Source organism: Rhinolophus hipposideros, assembly GCF_964194185.1.
Source record: "Rhinolophus hipposideros genome assembly, chromosome: 5".
In the NCBI taxonomy this organism is placed as follows: domain Eukaryota; kingdom Metazoa; phylum Chordata; class Mammalia; order Chiroptera; family Rhinolophidae; genus Rhinolophus; species Rhinolophus hipposideros.
In genome coordinates, this window is record NC_138051.1 from 28,851,006 (window position 1) to 28,868,099 (window position 17,094).

At 49.9% G+C, this 17,094-nt stretch overlaps 2 protein-coding genes across 4 annotated transcripts in view; one reads left to right on the top strand and one right to left on the bottom strand.

Moving 5' to 3' along the window:
* Window positions 1–1,240: 1,240 nt before the first annotated feature.
* On the bottom strand, window positions 1,241–8,303 carry LRP10 (LDL receptor related protein 10). Its single transcript, XM_081050213.1, is given in 7 exon segments — window positions 1,241–3,980; window positions 4,113–4,242; window positions 4,595–5,908; window positions 6,833–6,968; window positions 7,484–7,528; window positions 7,865–7,985; window positions 7,987–8,303. Coding segments are annotated over 7 exon segments (2,364 nt in total). The 5' UTR covers window positions 8,017–8,303; the 3' UTR covers window positions 1,241–3,392.
* A 563-nt stretch (window positions 8,304–8,866) lies between these two features.
* SLC7A7 (solute carrier family 7 member 7) overlaps window positions 8,867–17,094 on the top strand; it is a 64,110-nt gene continuing 55,882 nt past the window's right edge. For 2 of the 3 annotated variants that reach the window (XM_081050231.1, XM_081050228.1), the window contains exons 1-2: window positions 8,885–8,945; window positions 9,277–9,336. The gene's annotated coding sequence lies outside the window, so the exon portion shown is untranslated. Of the gene's footprint in view, window positions 8,946–9,276; window positions 9,337–17,094 lie in introns of all 3 variants that reach the window. The other variant, XM_081050227.1, reaches the window with a different exon arrangement.

Consider the following 17,094-nt stretch of genomic DNA (forward strand, 5'->3'; position numbering starts at 1 on the left):
AATGAGTTTTTAGAAAAGTTTTAAAGTATAAAAGGATGAGCTTGATGTATCTGGAAAACTCATTTAGGCGGCTTGAATTCATTTCCATTATGTCAGATAAGAGTGAGTCGGGCTGCAGAACCTGGCAAAAATTCTTCCTTTTTTAAAAACTTTTAAGTGTGTTTTTCCAGGACTCATCAGCTTCAAGTTGAGTAGTTGTTTCAATCTAGTGGTGGAAGGTGCAGCTCACAGTGGCCCATATGGGGACCGAACTGGCAACCTTGTTGTTAAGAGCACCGCACTCTAACCAGCTGAACTAACTGGCTGCCCCAGGAAGATTCTTGACCATGATTTCTGCCTGTCCCCAAGCCAGCTTTAGGCCACAGGAGCAGGTTGGGTCTCACCTTGAACCACTCTTCCTATCATCACACTAGTAAGAGCCTGTGCACTTGCCCATATCCAAACTCCCTCAGGGATGGGAGGTCCTGTCAGTGGGACAAAGATGAGATTTGGAAGTGAACCAATCCAGGTTTAAATCTGCGTTTGTAGAGACTGGGCTAGTCTTATAATTCCTCTGATGTTGCTTCTAAACCTGTGAATTGGGGTTATGATGCCCATGGCGCAGCCCTGTTATGTTAGCCACACAGAATAAAGGAAGGATCTGGCATTCAGCAGTGCCCAACAATTTGCTACTCCCAATTTGGTATCTGGCTGTGTGGCTGGGGGGGTCCCTGTTCCCTCCCTGTGGGGCCTGGAGCTAGGTTCAAGCCCAGATTTGGCTCCCTAAATACTGAATTCCGCTGTTACCTGATTCCCAGCCTGATCTCCCTCAAACTGAGGACACCTTAATCCTCCCACATCCGATACTGGGTACCTTGGATAGTGCTCTCTATCATGATAGTATTTGTAGTTGCTTTCTTTTTCCTAACAAAACTTGGGGTAGTGCTCCCCAATGCCTCCCTCTCTTCCCATAGGACCCTCTGACTTAGTTTCCCCACACTGCCTGTACAAGGTCAATCCCCTTTCCCCCACCAACTGGGGGCTTCACTGCTGCTGACAAAAGTAGTTACTGCTTGCACCTCCCGGAGCACACACCCAGCACCTGGAGAAGCATTTTCCAGGCCCATGAATCTATATGCACAGGCCTTCCTCCAGTGTTGAGGCATTCCACCAGGAGCAACATTCTTTTCCCTTAATCTTTGTCCAAGTTTCAAATACCCCGAGGAGGTAAAAAGTCTGGAGCAGGACAAGAGATGAGGATATTGGGCTGAAGGTTTTTGAAGTGGCTGTGGGGGAAGACAGGAGCAGGGAGAGGGCGAAGACCAGGTGATGGAGGCGTGGGAGGGGAAATAACATTCCTTGTTTCAGTTTTCACTGGGCCTAACAATGGTGGGCCCCAGGGATTGTTTGCATTTGGGAAGGCCCAAAGGGACAGTAAGCAAGACAGAGAATCTCTGGAGCCTCTCCCCCACATTTCTGGAGTGAAAGGACAGGTTCTGGAGTGAAAGGAGCTTGGGTCTTCCCCAGAGCGAAGATGCCAGGGTCCTAAGATGACACTACATCCCTTTCTGCCACTTCCCTAGACGCTTGCTCACTGGGAAAGAGGAAGCATTATGCAATTAGTGCTGGGTGTGAAGATGCTGACAGGGTGTAACCAACAGGGCCCAACCAACAGGGCCCCTTCATCAGCGGGGTGGGGATAGGCCAGGCAGGAAGGGCAAAGGAGAGCCTATTTCTGGGCAGGGTAGGGTCTTTGGGGGGCTGGTTCTGTCAGGGATGCCTCCACTCTGCTCCTTACGCCATAGGCTCCTTCTATATCCTTTGTCCTGATTTTCATTTCAGACTCTAGGACAACTCTGTCACCATGCTTACCAGAGGCTAGGTCCCCACATTTCTCATTCCATGTCCTCCTCCATCACCTCCAGAGATTTGGCTCTGGTCTCTGCTAGTGCCACTGCCCCTTTTCTGAGGTCCAGGGTCCAGCCTATAGCCCTGGCCCTCACGTCTGCTTAGTTTGCTTGTACTATCGACTGCCACCCGGCCTGGAACTCACAACTCTATTCCAACTACTGACAACATTCTTTAGCATCGATTTTGGGCCCTCATCTAGGAAGACCTCTTCGATTTGGGCAAGGTGATGCCAGCACCTTCACCCCCCAAACGTTTGTGGTTTTGCTCTCAATCTTTGCCTGCTTTGAGGTATCCTGGCTGAAAGTTCATCTGTCTTGCCTCGGACAGACTTTAAGTACCTGGCAGGGGTTCAGGGGAGAGGGCAAGAGTCATGGCTCCCATGTTCCACAGGGCCAATCTGCTCCTGAGGTCTCTGCTCTGGGAAAACTCCACAAATGGGAACCTTCCCGGCTACAGGGCCCAGCTGGCTCACCAGATTTCCAGCCTGGCAATGAATGGAGGCTTGGAGCTCACCCTGGTGTCAGTCACTGTAGATGTGGGCCCCAGGCGGTGAGTGGAGGTGGAGGGCTGGTTCTTAGGGTCCCTAGAATTTTCTTACCCACTAAGTGGTATAAATATCAAGGATGTGAGGTTAGGAGGTAAATAGGAAGAAGGCAGGAGGTGGAGGTCAGAGCAAAGGCTTACATACCGTGTTTCCCCAAAAATAAGACCTACCCTGAAAATAAGCCCCAGTTAAGGTCGTCAGCGAGATGGACACATTTAGTAGGTATGACGATGTTCCAGAAGATGACATGACGGTATTTGAATAAAGGAAATTGTTGTACATGAAAAAATAAGACATCCCCTGAAAATAAGCCCTAATGCGTCTTTTGGAGCAAAAATTAATATAAGATCTGGTCTTATTTTTGGGGAAACATGGTAGGAAAGAGCAAGGTGAAGTGAACATACGGGTAGAGGCAGGGCTCAAGCTCTCAGCTTGTTCACAAAAATCTTAAACTTCTAATTCCTTTATTTTCAACCTTGGCTCTTTGGGCAATGACCTAACTATAGGACAGAAGTATCTGTTGTGCTCTTTTTATGAGCCAGGCCCCATAGGAAAGATCACAGTTGGCAAAACCTCAGGCCCTGCCCAAATCCTCCCCTTGGGGGCTGGAGGTCCCTAGCTGATTGGCATTCCAGTGCTTAAGGCCACTTTTGGGTGGGGTGTTGGCAACGATGGAGTGTTCAGGCCTATGTACGACCCCTTAAGAACTTTACTTTTTAAAAGAGCCACCTGAACGGTGGTGGTGTGGAGAGAGGGTGTTGGAGAGGCTGTCTGGCCACATGCAGAGTGTGCTCCGTGTGAGCCCTCTCCCTGCCCAAGGGACACCTAAGCTTACAACAGCTACAGGGGTCAAAGGGAGGTTCATCAAGGGCCATGGAAGGAAGCAGTGGACGAGAAGCTGAGGTGCTCTCAGAAGGGTGTTGTCACTGGGACCAGGGCCTCCGAAAGCCGGGTCACCTCAGGCAAGCAGTGGCTCATCCTCCGCTTCAACTACCCAGGCCCCAGGCTCAGCCAGTGGCACCAGAAGCACGTCGTCCTCATCGTCTGGGGACAGGGCTGCTGTGTGAGGTTCAGGTGGGCTCTGTGTTGGTCCTGCTGGCCGAAGGCTGGGCAGGAGGCGGCCTCGCAAGGCCTGCACCACCCCAGACAGCAGTGATGGCTCTAGGAGTGCTGAGGGCAGTGGCCCTGGGGCCTCGAGGACAGTAGGAAGGGCTGCAGATGTGCTGGCAGATGGGAGGGGAGCCTTGACAGGCAGTGGGGGTGCCTGTTCCCCATCCTGCCCACCTACTGCCCCAACCTCACGGGCCGGGCCTGTGCTGCCATCGAGGGCTTCAAGGGGAGCATCAGCAGGTGTGACCTGGGATCTGGTCTCAGGGGTCCGGGCTGGGGGGTTGGCTCGAGGAAGCAGGCCCCAGCGGCGGAGACGGCGCACCAGGCGACGCACTGAGCGGCCCCGCGGGCGGCGGCGAGCACCTGAGGCGCCCCCTGGAGTCATATCCTGGCGCAAGATCTGTAGCAGAGAACGCAAGTTGCCCAGCACTGAGTTCTGCAAGGAGAGGAGACGGAAGTCAGAGTTAGAGAGGTGGGGAGGGCCAGAAGCCTGAAAGGAGGAGGGGACGGTGGCAGGGCCACAGTGAGGTTGGGAGCAGGATAAGCGACGGTTGGGGGAGTGACTTACATCATTAGGGTTCTCTGTAGGGAAGTCCTCTACAGGTGGGATGGCGCCCTGAGCAATGAGCTGCCCATAGGACGGAGGTGCCTGCTGCTGCACAATCTCGGCCTCCATCCGGGAGAGGGGAGCAAAGATGCTGGAAGGAAGGAGGGCTGCTGGGTCACAGGTGGTTGTGGCCAGAGCACCCCGTTCTAGCCTGGACAGGCCTCTTCTCTCCACACCCAGGCCAGGACAACAGCAGCTATGCCATTGCTTTCCCAAAAGCCATCTGAGGTCCCCTCCTTCCTCAAGATTGCTTTCAGGATCTAGATTTGTCCTTCCCACAGAGGGGCACCCCTTTCTCTTAGCTGGACAACCTCGGCAGCCAATCCGTAAGCTGGTCACCCGAACCTATCCCCAATGTGGGCAGCTTCATGGTCTCCTGTGGCTGCACGGGCCTTCTCTCACCCCATCCCCACTCCTCTACAGCCAGCTGCACCCCCACTGACCTGTACTCCTGCGTGCGAATGGCATAGAGTTTGCAGGTGCAGCCCAGAGCAATAACCAGCAGCAAGCCACACACGAGGCTGCCAATGACCGCGGCCGTAATGACCTTGCGGGGCAGGGCGTAGGAGCAGTCCCACTCATCACTGCCGTCGGCACAGTCTGGCTGCCCGTCGCACACCCATGTTTCATACACACACTTCTCATCCCGGCATCGGAAGTTGCCAGGCTGGCAGTGCCGGCAACGTCTCTCATCGGCTCCATCAGTACAGAAGGTCTGGTAGTTGCAGCGGTCAGCACGCAGGTAACAGGCTGTGGCACCAGGGGAGCCAGCAGCCCCACACGGATAGTGTCCGGGTGGGCAGCCGGGGCAGTTCTCCTCGTCGGTGCCATCGGCACAGTCCCATGAGCCATCGCAGCGCTGGGCCTCACTGTAGCAGCGCTCGCCTAGGCCCTCGCTAGCCCCCAGGCCAGAGCCTAAGCCACAGGGTCGGTCCCAAGGCAAGCAGTAGCCCTGCACGTGGTAGGTAGCATTGAAGCCCCGACTATTGCTCCAAGGAACTGTGTGGTAGGCCACTATGGCTTGGCCAGACAGCGTCTCCACGGTGACAGCCTTGCCGTTGTTGAAGCGGGTGAGCCTGCGCAATGGCCGGGAGGTCTCGGGGGGCCCAGCACCATCATACACATGGACTGCATCTTCATAGCCCAGGTCCAGCGCCGTGAAGCGCACTGCCAGGCGCCGGCCATCATGGGGGTCCAGCAGCCAGAAGCAGGACTGGGGGTGGGAGACTGAGGCCAGCTGTGAGTATCCAGGAGACGAGAAGACTCCATAGAAATCCTCCAAGGTGTGATTGCATGGTGGGGTGGGGACAGAGCCTGGGTTCAAGTCAGGGAAGGGGCCTGAACTGCAACCTGCCTCATCCGAGCCATCACCACACGCATCCACCCCATCGCAGTGCTGGGCCAACGGCACACAGCGGTGGTTCAAGCACCGGAACTCTTCCCGCTGGCATTTCAGCCCATCTGGAGAGGGGCTGTGAAGCATGAGAGCTGACAGGATCCTTTCCTCCTCCCTGGGGCTCCCACTGCCTGTGTTAATGGTCTCATGGACATCCCTGTCCAGCCCACCTTGGCTGTAGGAGAGCAGGAAACCCTGACCCATGGGTGCTTTGGCCCCGGCATAGCTGTAGGTGATGGTGACGTTGCCCCCAGGCAGATGCAGAGGGCTGGTAGGAGCGTCACACAGGACTATCTGTGGCAGGAGAGGGGAGCGCAGGATTAAGCGCTCTGAATCACAGGCCAGGTGCAGTTTTTGGAACCTACAGGGGTGGAGGAGAGCAGGATGTGAGATATTCTTGACCACCAGTGGATTCTTCCTCCTCTAGGCCCCTTCTACCCCAAGAAGCACAAACATCTTATCTTCAATCCAAAAGCCAACTGAAAACTCAGCCGAATTCCTTAGTAATCAATGGTAATCGTCCTAACAGAGGCCAGTGGCACCATAAGACCATGAGATACATTCTAGAGAGCCTTGGAAAAACTGACTTGTGTTCTGGGACAGCGATAAGAACAGATGTCTTGCTTTCCAGTTGTTGCAGCGCTGTCACTCAAGTATAGTATTAGCAGAATTGGTAATTACAATACAGTTCAATTAACCAGAACTCAACTTCCCCAGCCAGTGCCCAGTGGTGAGACCTGGGATCACCATGGTATGCTGCTCCTTGTGTCCCTACAGCCTCTCTCCAGATTGCTGTCTTCTTTCACCCACCTCTTTCTGGGTAAATTCATGGGAAGTGAACTGTGTGAAGCAAATAGCCAGATACTTAACATGAGCTCCAACCTCACAGCCTAAGATGGGAGGAGCCTGGGGAGACCGGGACTGTTTAAGAGATGCTGAAGAAGATTCTAAGCTGATTAAGGGAATAGCTCTGAATCTTAGGCCAGGATGTGCAATGGACTGAAGGACTCAGAGCAGCCATATCGGAGCGAAAGAACTAGAGTGACGGTTGATCTTCAGAGATGACCAGGACCCCAAACCAGATGCCCACCCCCAGCCAGCTCCAATTCACTGTGTCTGGTCCAGGACAAGCCAGGCTTTTAGGACAAACTAGGCCAAATCAAATTCTACCCTTCCCCCTGCTGACAGGGATGGAAATTCCGTGAAGAAGTGATCCAGGAACGCTTTCCCATGATGAAGTGGGGAGGAGCAGGGGAGAGGAATAGGGTCTTACCCTGCTTCTTACCTCACCGTTACAGTCTGCTTCCTGCTGCCCAGGATGAGCCAGGTGCAGTTGGCAGGAGAGTTGCGGCTGTCCCGGCCCAGGGGCCTCTGTAAGGTGCCCTTCACTTCCCAGAGTACTGCCGGGGGGTTCTCACAGGCTGGTGAGAGAGTTAAGTCAGAGACACCGGTCAAGAGATTCTGTTACTATCCCACCTCTCTCCAGGCTTGCCGCCTCCAAGAGTACGGGCTCTTCAAGGAGGAGACGACAACTTCCCCTCCCCACCCATACTCTACAGAGTCATGGCCTTCAGTGGGCCCCCTTCCTCCCTGCACATCATAGCTTCACCTTAAGTCTCCACAACACAAACAATTTGGAGTCTGCTTTGTGCCAGCCACCGGACCAGGAGGAGCAAGAAATAGCGTCTCTACACTCAGGGAGACTGCATTCCGGCTAGGGAGATCAAGCACGGACATTGGGGGAAAAAACAAAATAGTGCCTAACTACCAGGTGAGAGATCACACTGGGTCTCAGTTTTCCAAACTGTAAAGTGAAGGGTGGATGATCTCCACTCGAGAACTATGGTAGTTACCAGAAGAATTCAGGGGAGCAAATCCTTCTTTTGGGTCTTTCCTCATTACCAAGCCCCAGACCCCTAGAGTAGCATCTACTCACCAGGATTTGGGGAAATGATCCGGTCTGGATGGGCCAGCGCTCCTCCTAGAGGAAGAGCGAGAAAGGACAGGAGAGTGAGTCATCTTCAAGTTTTCTTCACCTGTGCAACTCAAGGAGAAAAGGGAGCCACCTGGGACTTTATTGGGAAGGGGTGATGGGTTGTGCGACCTCAAAGGAAGGTCCGGCAGCAGGGCCTGTGGGCTGGGCACGGAGATCTAGAGACGCCAGAGGGAGGATGAGGGCGGCTGGAGACCTCCCAGGGGTCGGGGCAGGCTGCGCCGGGTGAGGCGGCAGGGCAGGGTGAGAGGCCGCCGCGGAAGGGAGCTGGTGACAGCCCTGGGGGCGGGGTGCCGGCTGAGGAGTTTCGTTTCGGTTTCTCACCCAGGAGGAGGAGGAGGAGGATGGCCGGCAGCATACTGAGAGAGCCGGAGGAGCAGAAAGAGTCCCGGAGCTTCTGTCGTCTACCCAGTGGGGACGCGGCGGCGCTCCGAGCGTCCAGGCCCTCCAGTGCCGCCTCCGCGAGGGGGTTCCATGGCTCGGGCTCCTCGACCGGTGCTCGGGATGCCAGGGCTGGGGGCGGGGAGGCGGCGGTGGCCCGGCGGCAGGGGCGCTGCCTCTCGCCAACTTCGGAGTTGTTTTCCCCGCCGCCGCCGCCGCACTCTCTCCCGAGGCCGGTTCCCGAAGCCCCGGGGATCGGCTGGGGGCCCGGCTGCGGGGCGCGCCCTCGCCCAGAGCCCGCCTGCAGGCCGCGAGCCCGGGGCCAGGCCTGGCCGCCACCTGCCGGGGCTTGCGGCCACTTCCTCTTCGAGCCAAACTTTGCCAACCGTCAGCCCCTACGGCCGGCCCGGGCGCGCCTCAGCTTCTCCAGCGCGTCCAGCCGGCGGAACGCCTTAGGACAGCGGAGACGGGGCACTGGCTACACGGACCAGCTCCCCAGCCCCCGCCCGGGCGGCACCCTGGCCAGCCCAGGAGTTGGAGGAGCCCGGGCAGAGGGAGGGGGCGGGGACGGGCCTGACCCCACCCCTGCCCATCAACGCGCGCGCCCCGCCCACCTGCTCGCCTTAACCCCTTTCCGGCTCTTCCCCGACTTGTCAGACCGGCTTCTTGGCCAGGCTGCTCAGCCTCTGCTTTTAACTCGGCTTTGTTTAGTCCTTGCGGTATTAGCACGTTTGTTACAGGACACGTTCGTCAAAGGACAACTGCTTATTCCGTCACTGTCAAATCTTTCTTTTGGACCCTTAAGTTGTCAGTACTTTTCTTGGCCCAGTGTCTGAGATCCGGTCGTACTTTTTGTGGTGAGCCTCTATTATAGACAGTACTACACGGTGTTATAACTATTTGTTTACTCGTCATCCCCGCCCCCGCCCCGCCTCGCCTCGCCTCGGGAAACTGAAACTTCCTGTTTACCTTTGTACCCACAGGGCGCTCTCCTGCTGCGACACAGTTAAGAACTCAATAAATGGTAAATAAAGGAATAAATGTGCCTTCCCCACTTGCTGGCCTTGTGACCCTGAGAAAATTACTTAACCTCTCTGTGCTTCTCTGATGTAAAATGGAGATAATAGTAGTGCAATACCCTCCCTCCGAAGGCTGTTGTCAACCCTTTAAGGAGGTAATGCAAGTTGAGCAGATAGGAAGTGCTCCCTACCTGGTAATAACAATTACTATTAGTCACAGGAGATGTTTTTAATTTATGTGGGCTTGGAGTTACCGATGTCCTGTGGCACTGATAGGTAAAGTTAATACACAATAACAGCAAATCGTTTTTGAGCTTTTTTTTTTTCACATTTCAGGCACAAATCTACGCACTTTTCAAGTGTTTGCTCGTTTATTCCTCCCAACCATCTTGTGAGGTAGGTCCTATTGTTATTCTCATTTTACAGATAAGGAAACTGGCTACAGAGAGGTATGTTGCTGAAGATTTATGTAGTAAAGGCTGAAACAAGGATCTGGACCTAGATGACCTGGCTTTGGACAGAATGTATATTTGGATCTTTACTATTCTCTCCCCTTTACGAATGGTACAAACCAGTTTTCTATTAATGACATTAGTTTCGATGTGTTCAAAACTTGGACCTTACCAGGACCTGAAGGTATAGAGTTGATCATAAGAAGGTCCTCTTCCACTTGGATCCATGCCCTTGGTCGCGTGCCCTAACTCTCTGCTCCCTACTGCAGCCCTTGGGATTAATGAGGGGTGAACTAGAGCCCTGGATGTGGGAGGAGGATATTGAGCAAAGGGAAGAGAGGCAAAGAGATAAGGGAAAATTTAAAAATTTTAAGTGCTAAAAAACGATCGTGGAGCTTTTAGCCGAATGCTGGCTGTGTTCTCTCTGCTGGGTACTTGGCTGATGCCTGGAACTCTTAAGACTTCACTTTAGCTTCAAGGAGCTTACAGTCTAGTTGGAAAGAGGTCAGATACAAAAATTAAAAAGCCAGAGAACCATGGGAAGTACATGAGACCGTGAGAGCAGGCATGTAGGTGATTGGGGAATATGGAAAGGAAGCAGGGAAGATGGTAATGAGATGGGAAGAGTTGTCAGGGGGGAGCGGAATTCCTTGAGAAAGAGAACCCATGGTCTGGGGTGCTGAACAAATAGAAATTTGCAAGAAAATAAAATCAAGAGCTATGCTTTTGGGAGCAATCATCATCATCATCATCATCATCATCATCATCATCATCATCAACAACAACAGGGCACAACAAATATTCTATAAATATTTATTAGAATGCCTTCCAAGTGCAAGACCCTGCGCTAGACTTGTGTAAGAGTGAATTCAAGCCACAAAAAGATGAGAAGGAAATTAAAGAGGACCAAGGTGCTTATAATGAGTTTAAGTTTTAATTATTTTAGTGTCCAGACCCATATAAATCACACCATCAAATACATTTAGGAATGGGCCTAGGAAGATGTTCTTAGAAATCTTTGAAGAATTATGAAAAATAGTGGAAGAAGTGGGAAATGGGCAGACGTTTGGTTTTCAAAATGATAACATGACTTTTATAGAGTACTCATCATATTCTAGGCAATGTTGTTCTAAGTACTTCACATGTATTATCTCATTTAATCCTCACTGCATCTCTAGGAAGTAGGTGTTATTTTTGTCCCCGTTTTATAATTGAGGAATCTGAGTCATAGATAGGTTAGATAATTTACTCAAGGTCAAACTACTGGCATGTGCAGGAGCCAAGGTGCTATGGTCTGAATGTTTGTGTCCTCCCAAAATTCATATGTTGATTTTCTAATCCCCAAAGATGAGAGTGTTAGGAGGTGGTTCTTTGGGAGATGCTTAGGTCATGAGGGTGGAGCCCTCAGAATGGAACTAGTGTCTTATAAAAGAGGTTTCAGAGGCATGTGAGGACATGGTGAGAAGGCACCGGCTATGTACCAGGAGGAGAAAGCTCACCAGAAGGTGACCATGCTGGACCCTTAGCTTGGGTTATCAAGCCTCCAGAACTGTGAGCAATAAATTTCTGTTGTTTATCAGCTACCAAGTTGGTGGTATTTTCTTATAGCAGTCTGAACGGACTAAGACAAAAAAACTTGGTTCTGAAAAGCAGGGGTGCTGCTTTAACAAATACCTAAACATGTCGAGTGGTTTGGAACTGGGTAATGGGCAGTCTGGAAGAGTTTGGAGGTACTAGAGAAAGCCTATATTGCCATGACTGGCCTGTCGAGTGATTCTTGTGAAAGCTCAGAAGAAGAGGAGAGCTGTAGAGAGAGCTTCAGTCTTCTTAGAGAATACCTGGGTGGTGGTGAACATTCTAGAATATTAGTAGAAATTTGGACAGTACAGGCTATTCTGAGGAGGTCTCGGAGATGAGGAGTATTGAAACCTGGAGGAAAGGCGATCTTTGTTATCAGGTGGCAAAGAGCTTGGCTGAACTGTGTTCGTGTCCTAGTATTTTGTAGAAGGTAGAAGTTGTGAGCGATGAAATTGGATATTTGGTTAAAGAAATTTCTAAGCAAAGTGTTGAAGAAGCAGCCTGATTTCTCTTGAATGCTTATAGTAGAACGGGACAAGAGAGAGATGGTTTACAGGTGGAGTTATTAATCAAAAAGGAGGCAGAACTTCAAAGATTTGGAAAATTCTTATCACTATTTAACATAGTATATATTTTACTCTTTTTACCATGTTTCTTGCCTGCTCCTCTCACAAGAATGTAAGTTTATGAGGGCAGAGATCTGTTTAATGGTGAATCCCCAGTGCCCAAAACAATGGGGATACACCAGTAAACAGATCTCTGGCACAAGGCTGGTACAAAATAAATGTTTGTTGAATGAATCAATCTGTCAATGATGTCAATCATAGGCATCACATAGATTATGTTTTTCAATCCACTCAACTATCCTTTGTATGCGCGGACTGATAATTAAGTTTGCGAACTCGCCGCAGTGCACTTACATTGGCAGCGCTGTACAAACATCTCAGTAAGGTTTCGTTACATTGGTATATCAGTGTCTCACAGCTCTGTTTGTGTTGACGTGTGGCAGCGTCTTGCTGAGTGGTGTTCATTATTGTTGTTGCGTGTTTTTGTGTGCCGTCATGAGAAAGTCTGAGCTTGAATTAGAGCAATGAACAAACATTAAATTTCTTGTTAAACTTGGCAAGAGAGGAAGTGAAATCAGGGAACATGTTAGTCCAAGTTTCTGGGGTAATGCCATGAAGAAAACGGCAGTGTACAAATGGATTAAACGTTTTTCTGAGGGGAGAGAACAGGTCACTGAGGAAGAGAGGTCAGGGCTGCCAGTAACCAGCAGAACTGATGAAAACATTGCAAAAATTTGTTGAATTGTGTGTCAAAATCGTCAGTAGGCTGTAAGAAGCTTAGCAGACCTAGTAAACATCGGTAGAGAAACAGGAAAATCTTAACTGAAAATCTTGGCCTGAGAAAGGTGTGTGCAAAAATGCTTCCGAAGGAGCTCATTGATGAACAAAAGCAAAGGACGGTTGAAGTTTTCCAAGACCTTTTGGAGAGGCAAGACGATGTTTTGGGCCATGTTATCCCTGGTGATGAAACATGGGTGTACCAATATGACCCTGAAACAAAGTGTCAAAGTGCACAATGGAAGTCAGCCGATTCTCCACAATCAAAAAAGTTCCATCAGTCCAAATCAAGAGTCAAAATGATGTTGCTAACCTTTTTTTGATATCAGAGGGATTATTCATTATGAATTTGTACCAACTGGACAAACAATTAATCAAGTTTACTATTTGGAAGTGCTGAAAAAGTTGCGTGAAAAAGTTAGATGAAAACGACCTGAACTTTTCACCAACAATTCATGGCTCTTGCATCACGACAATGCACCAGCTCACACGGCACTGTCTGTGAGGGAGGTTTTAGCAAGTAAACAAATCACTGTGTTGGAACACCCTCCCTACTCACCTGATCTGGCCCCCAATGACTTCTTTCTTTATCCAAAGATAAAGGAAATATTGAAAGGAAGACATTTTGGTGACATTCAGGACATCAAGGGTAATACGACGACAGCTCTGATGGTCATTCCAAAAAAAGAGTTCCAAAATTGCTTTGAAGGATGGACTAGGTGTTGGCATCGGAGCATAGCTTCCCAAGGGGAGTGCTTTGAAGGTGACCGTAGTGATATTCAGCAGTGAGGTATGTAGCACTTTTTCTAGGATGATTTCGTGAACTTAATTGTCAGACCTAGTATTATTAGCCCTATTTTTTTATTAGCCCCATTTTAAAGATGAGGAAATTGAACTTCAGGGAGGATATATAACTTGCTGAAGGTCACTCCACTAGTAATTGTAAAAACTGGATTCAAACCCAGCTTGTGTCACTCCAGAGCCCTTGTTTTTAACACTGTGTGATACCGCCTCTTGTGTACTGGAAGCTATGTTTGAAAAGAATGAAATGAATTAATCCAGAGGAGGGTGGTAGGAATGGTGAGGGGTCTCTAAGACATGTCATATGATAAGCTCTTTATGGAACCACAAAGACTTTTTTCCACTTAAATAGAAGCTTAAATTTAATAAGTGATTGAATACATGAAAACTAGCTCCAAATATTTGAAGAGTTGTAGTGTGAAACAAGAATTTGTTTATTCTGTATAGTTTGAAGGACAGAAACTGGAATTAATGGAGCAAATAAAGTCAGCCTACTTCCCACTTGAGATACAGAACTGAGGGTGCAGGTGGCATTGATGCAGTGAGACGCCTGTCCTGGGCCATCAGGGCTCCTTGACAACTCTGATTCCTGGATTTCAGCATAGCAAAACCTCCCAGAAGAGAAGGGCAAAGGGAAATTGTGGAAGCAAATTGTGTTAGATTGTAACATGAGGCCAAAGAAAATGAAAGGAAAAGGCGTGGGGTAGGAAGAAAGGGATCATGAAGGCCTTTTAAGGAGCAGTTTCAGTAAATTCCTGAATATCCTGGGTTGGGATATAGATGTAGAAGTTGGGTTATGAAGGAATGGAGACAGCTTTTGAAAAACCCCGCTTGAGAGAAAATGGGGAAATCATTCAAGACTGCAGCAGTATGCCGGAAAGAGCTTTTCAAGATGGGGAAACCTCTATGTGTGAAAGGAGCTACCATGTGGTTATGGGACCTAGTTTCCTTGTGCTTTGGAAAAGAATGAGATCTGGGATTGGGGATACCCCAGGGATGTTTGAGAGCTATCTCAATCATGTCCATTGTTTGGGCCTCCAGTACAAAATTAAATACTAAGATTGGTTTTGGAAATACTTGGTATATTGTGTTTATATTTAAGAAATACAACTGTTAGTACAAACAAAGCGATAATATAGTGATATCCACACAATACCTACAGGCGTTTTTTAAAACCGCAAAATTCAAGAACCTTGTAAGGATGACGTTAGGAAAAGTATTATTCTGGCCCCAGGGTAGGGACTAGAGTAAGAGGATGGGTGCAGGTTAGAGTCCCCGCCTCCCGCCCTCGCCAAGAAGCCTGAGCTTGACCTCCAAAGGCCTCAGAGAAGTGTTACAGAAATGTCCTACCCTTAGAAAAAGGACTCAGAGGCCTACTTGCCTTGGCTAGAGGGAGTCCTGTCATAGCTTTCTGAGGTCCAGGAGCGCAGACCCACCTGGACCCCACCCTGGAGCCCAGGGGTGAGAACCCTGGAGGGATCAGTGTCTGAGGCATCCACACGGGGGCGGTGTGCCAACTCAGAGGGGCTCTGAGGAGAGGGTTCTGCAGTGCCTCCCTACTTTCTTCCGCAGACCCTCGGTCCTGTACCCCCTCCACTCCCTCTTCCTTCTCGGAGTTATTTGAGGGCTGCCCACCAACCCCCGCACAGGGACAGCAGACGGGAAACTCTGACTTTTCCTTCTCTGCAGCTGAAAGACTAAGGCTTGTCATCCCGTCGCGCCCATAGCCCCACCCCTTTAAGTACCGGTGTCCTGGGTGGAAATATGGAAAGTGGAAAGGCAGAAGGGACAGCCTAGTGGTATCTGTGGCCCTGGGTTTGGGGGTTGGCTTTGCCTCCCCGTCTCTCAGTTCTCCGGGCTTGGTTTGCAGTGCCAACACCCAGCACAAAGGGGCGCTATCACCTTGCAAAACTTGCCATTTGGTCTATGCTGCACTGGGGATGCGCCCCAAGCCAGAGCGGGTAGGTCTCTGGACCCCTTCTCCGGCTTTCCTTCCCCCAGAATTTAGATACAGTTTTGTGCAGGCGTAGGATGAGGGGACTTCTGGAGCAAAGGCCGGTGGAGTGGAGGAGGGACTGGGGACAACTGGCATGGAGCTGAGAGGGTACGTATAGGGGAGAAAGAAACCTGCTGGGCACTCCATGTGAGGGTCCAGCTGCAAGCTGCACTGGAGGTGCAATTGGAACGATTGATATTTCTAGAAGAACTGGGCCAACACAACCCAACGCCGACCACTGCCAGTTTAACAGCAGGCTGGTGGGGTGTATCTGCACATAAGGAGGACCAAAGTAGTGGTTCTGGAGTTATGAACCTTTTAACTCAATATATTTTTCTTTCTTTTTTTAACCTTTTAAAGACTGAGGTAAAATATACAGTAAAGTTTCAGAAATAGGGTTTACAGAAATAAAATGCACTAAGCTTGTGTATACGAAGGTCTGACAATTAAGTTCATGAACTCGGTGGACTGATGTTGCTAAACTTTTTTGATATCAGAGGGATTATTCATTATGAATTTGTATCAAATGGATAAGCAGTTAACCAAGTTTACTATTTGGAAGCTCTGAAAAGGCTGCGTGAATAAGTTAGACGACCTGAACTTTTCGCCAATTCATGGCTCTTGCGTCACGACAATGCACCAGCTCACACGGCACTGTCTGTGAGGGAGTTTTTTTTTGTTTGTTTGTTTTATTTTTAGAAGGGGAACAGGAATTTATTGGGGAACAGTGTGTACAGGCCTTCTTTTCCAAGTCAAGTTGTTGTCCTTTCAGTCTTAGTTGTGGAGGGCGCAGCTCAGCTCCAGGTCCAGTTGCCGTTTTTCTAGTTGCAGGGGGCACAGCCCACCATCCCTTGAGGAATTGAACTGGCACCCTTGTGGTTGAGAGGATGCGTTCCAACCAACTGAGCCATCCGAGAACTCAGCGGCAGCTCAGCTCAAGGTGCAGTGTTCAATTTTAGTTGCAGGGGGTGGAGCCCACCATCCCTTGCGGGACTCGAGGAATTGAACTGGCAACCTTGTGGTTGAGAGCCCACTGGCCCATGTGGGAATTGAACCGGCAGCCTTCAGAGTTAGGAGCATGGAGCTCCAATCGCCTGAGCCATTGGAGTTTTTAGCCAGTAAACAAATCACTGTATTGGAACACCCTCGCTACTCACCTGATCTGGTCCCCAATGACTTCTTTCTTTACCCAAAGATAAAGGAAGTATTGAAAGGAAAACATTTTGATGACATTCAGGACATCAAGGGTAATAGGACGACAGCTCTGATGGCCATTACAGAAAGAGTTCCAAAATGGCTTAGAAGGATGGACTAGGTGCTGGCATCAAAGCATAGCTTCCCAAGGGGAGGACTTCGAAGGTGACTGTAGTGATATTCAGCAGTGAGGTACGTACCACTTTTTCTAGGATGAGTTCACAGACTTCATTGTCCGACCTTGAAGATCAATGATCTTTTTAAACATATATTCACTACTTATGTATACCATACTTATGTATTTACAATTACCACTGTTGACTTATGCATATCACAGCTCTCACTGGCAAGTCAAGTCAACACACTTTTAAGTTAAGGGGTTTCTGTGTGCCTAGCAGAATCCTACTTTTCTGTAAGAAAAGTGAGGACAGTACATGTTTGTCCGGTGGCTGTGATTGGGGTCAGTATTATTAGAAATCATGTTCATTCCTTGATAGAATGATACCATTGGGGCCTTGGAGGGCAATGGCCCGATGTATGATCCACTTGCAGTGGCCCTATTTTTGGAATCTAAAGTGAGACAAATTGTCATGTCTAAATACACTAACTCACAGAACCTCAGGAAGATATTATTGGATGCAGGATACATGGTCAGGGCAGTACGCTTCTGGATGGAGCCAGGCACTGAGCGGCTAAGAAGAGTGTTTTTTGGGAACTGATCCTGCTCTCTGGCCTGGTGTTGCATGTTTCTGGCAGCTGAGCGAAGGGTGACGTCTTTGACCACAGGCGG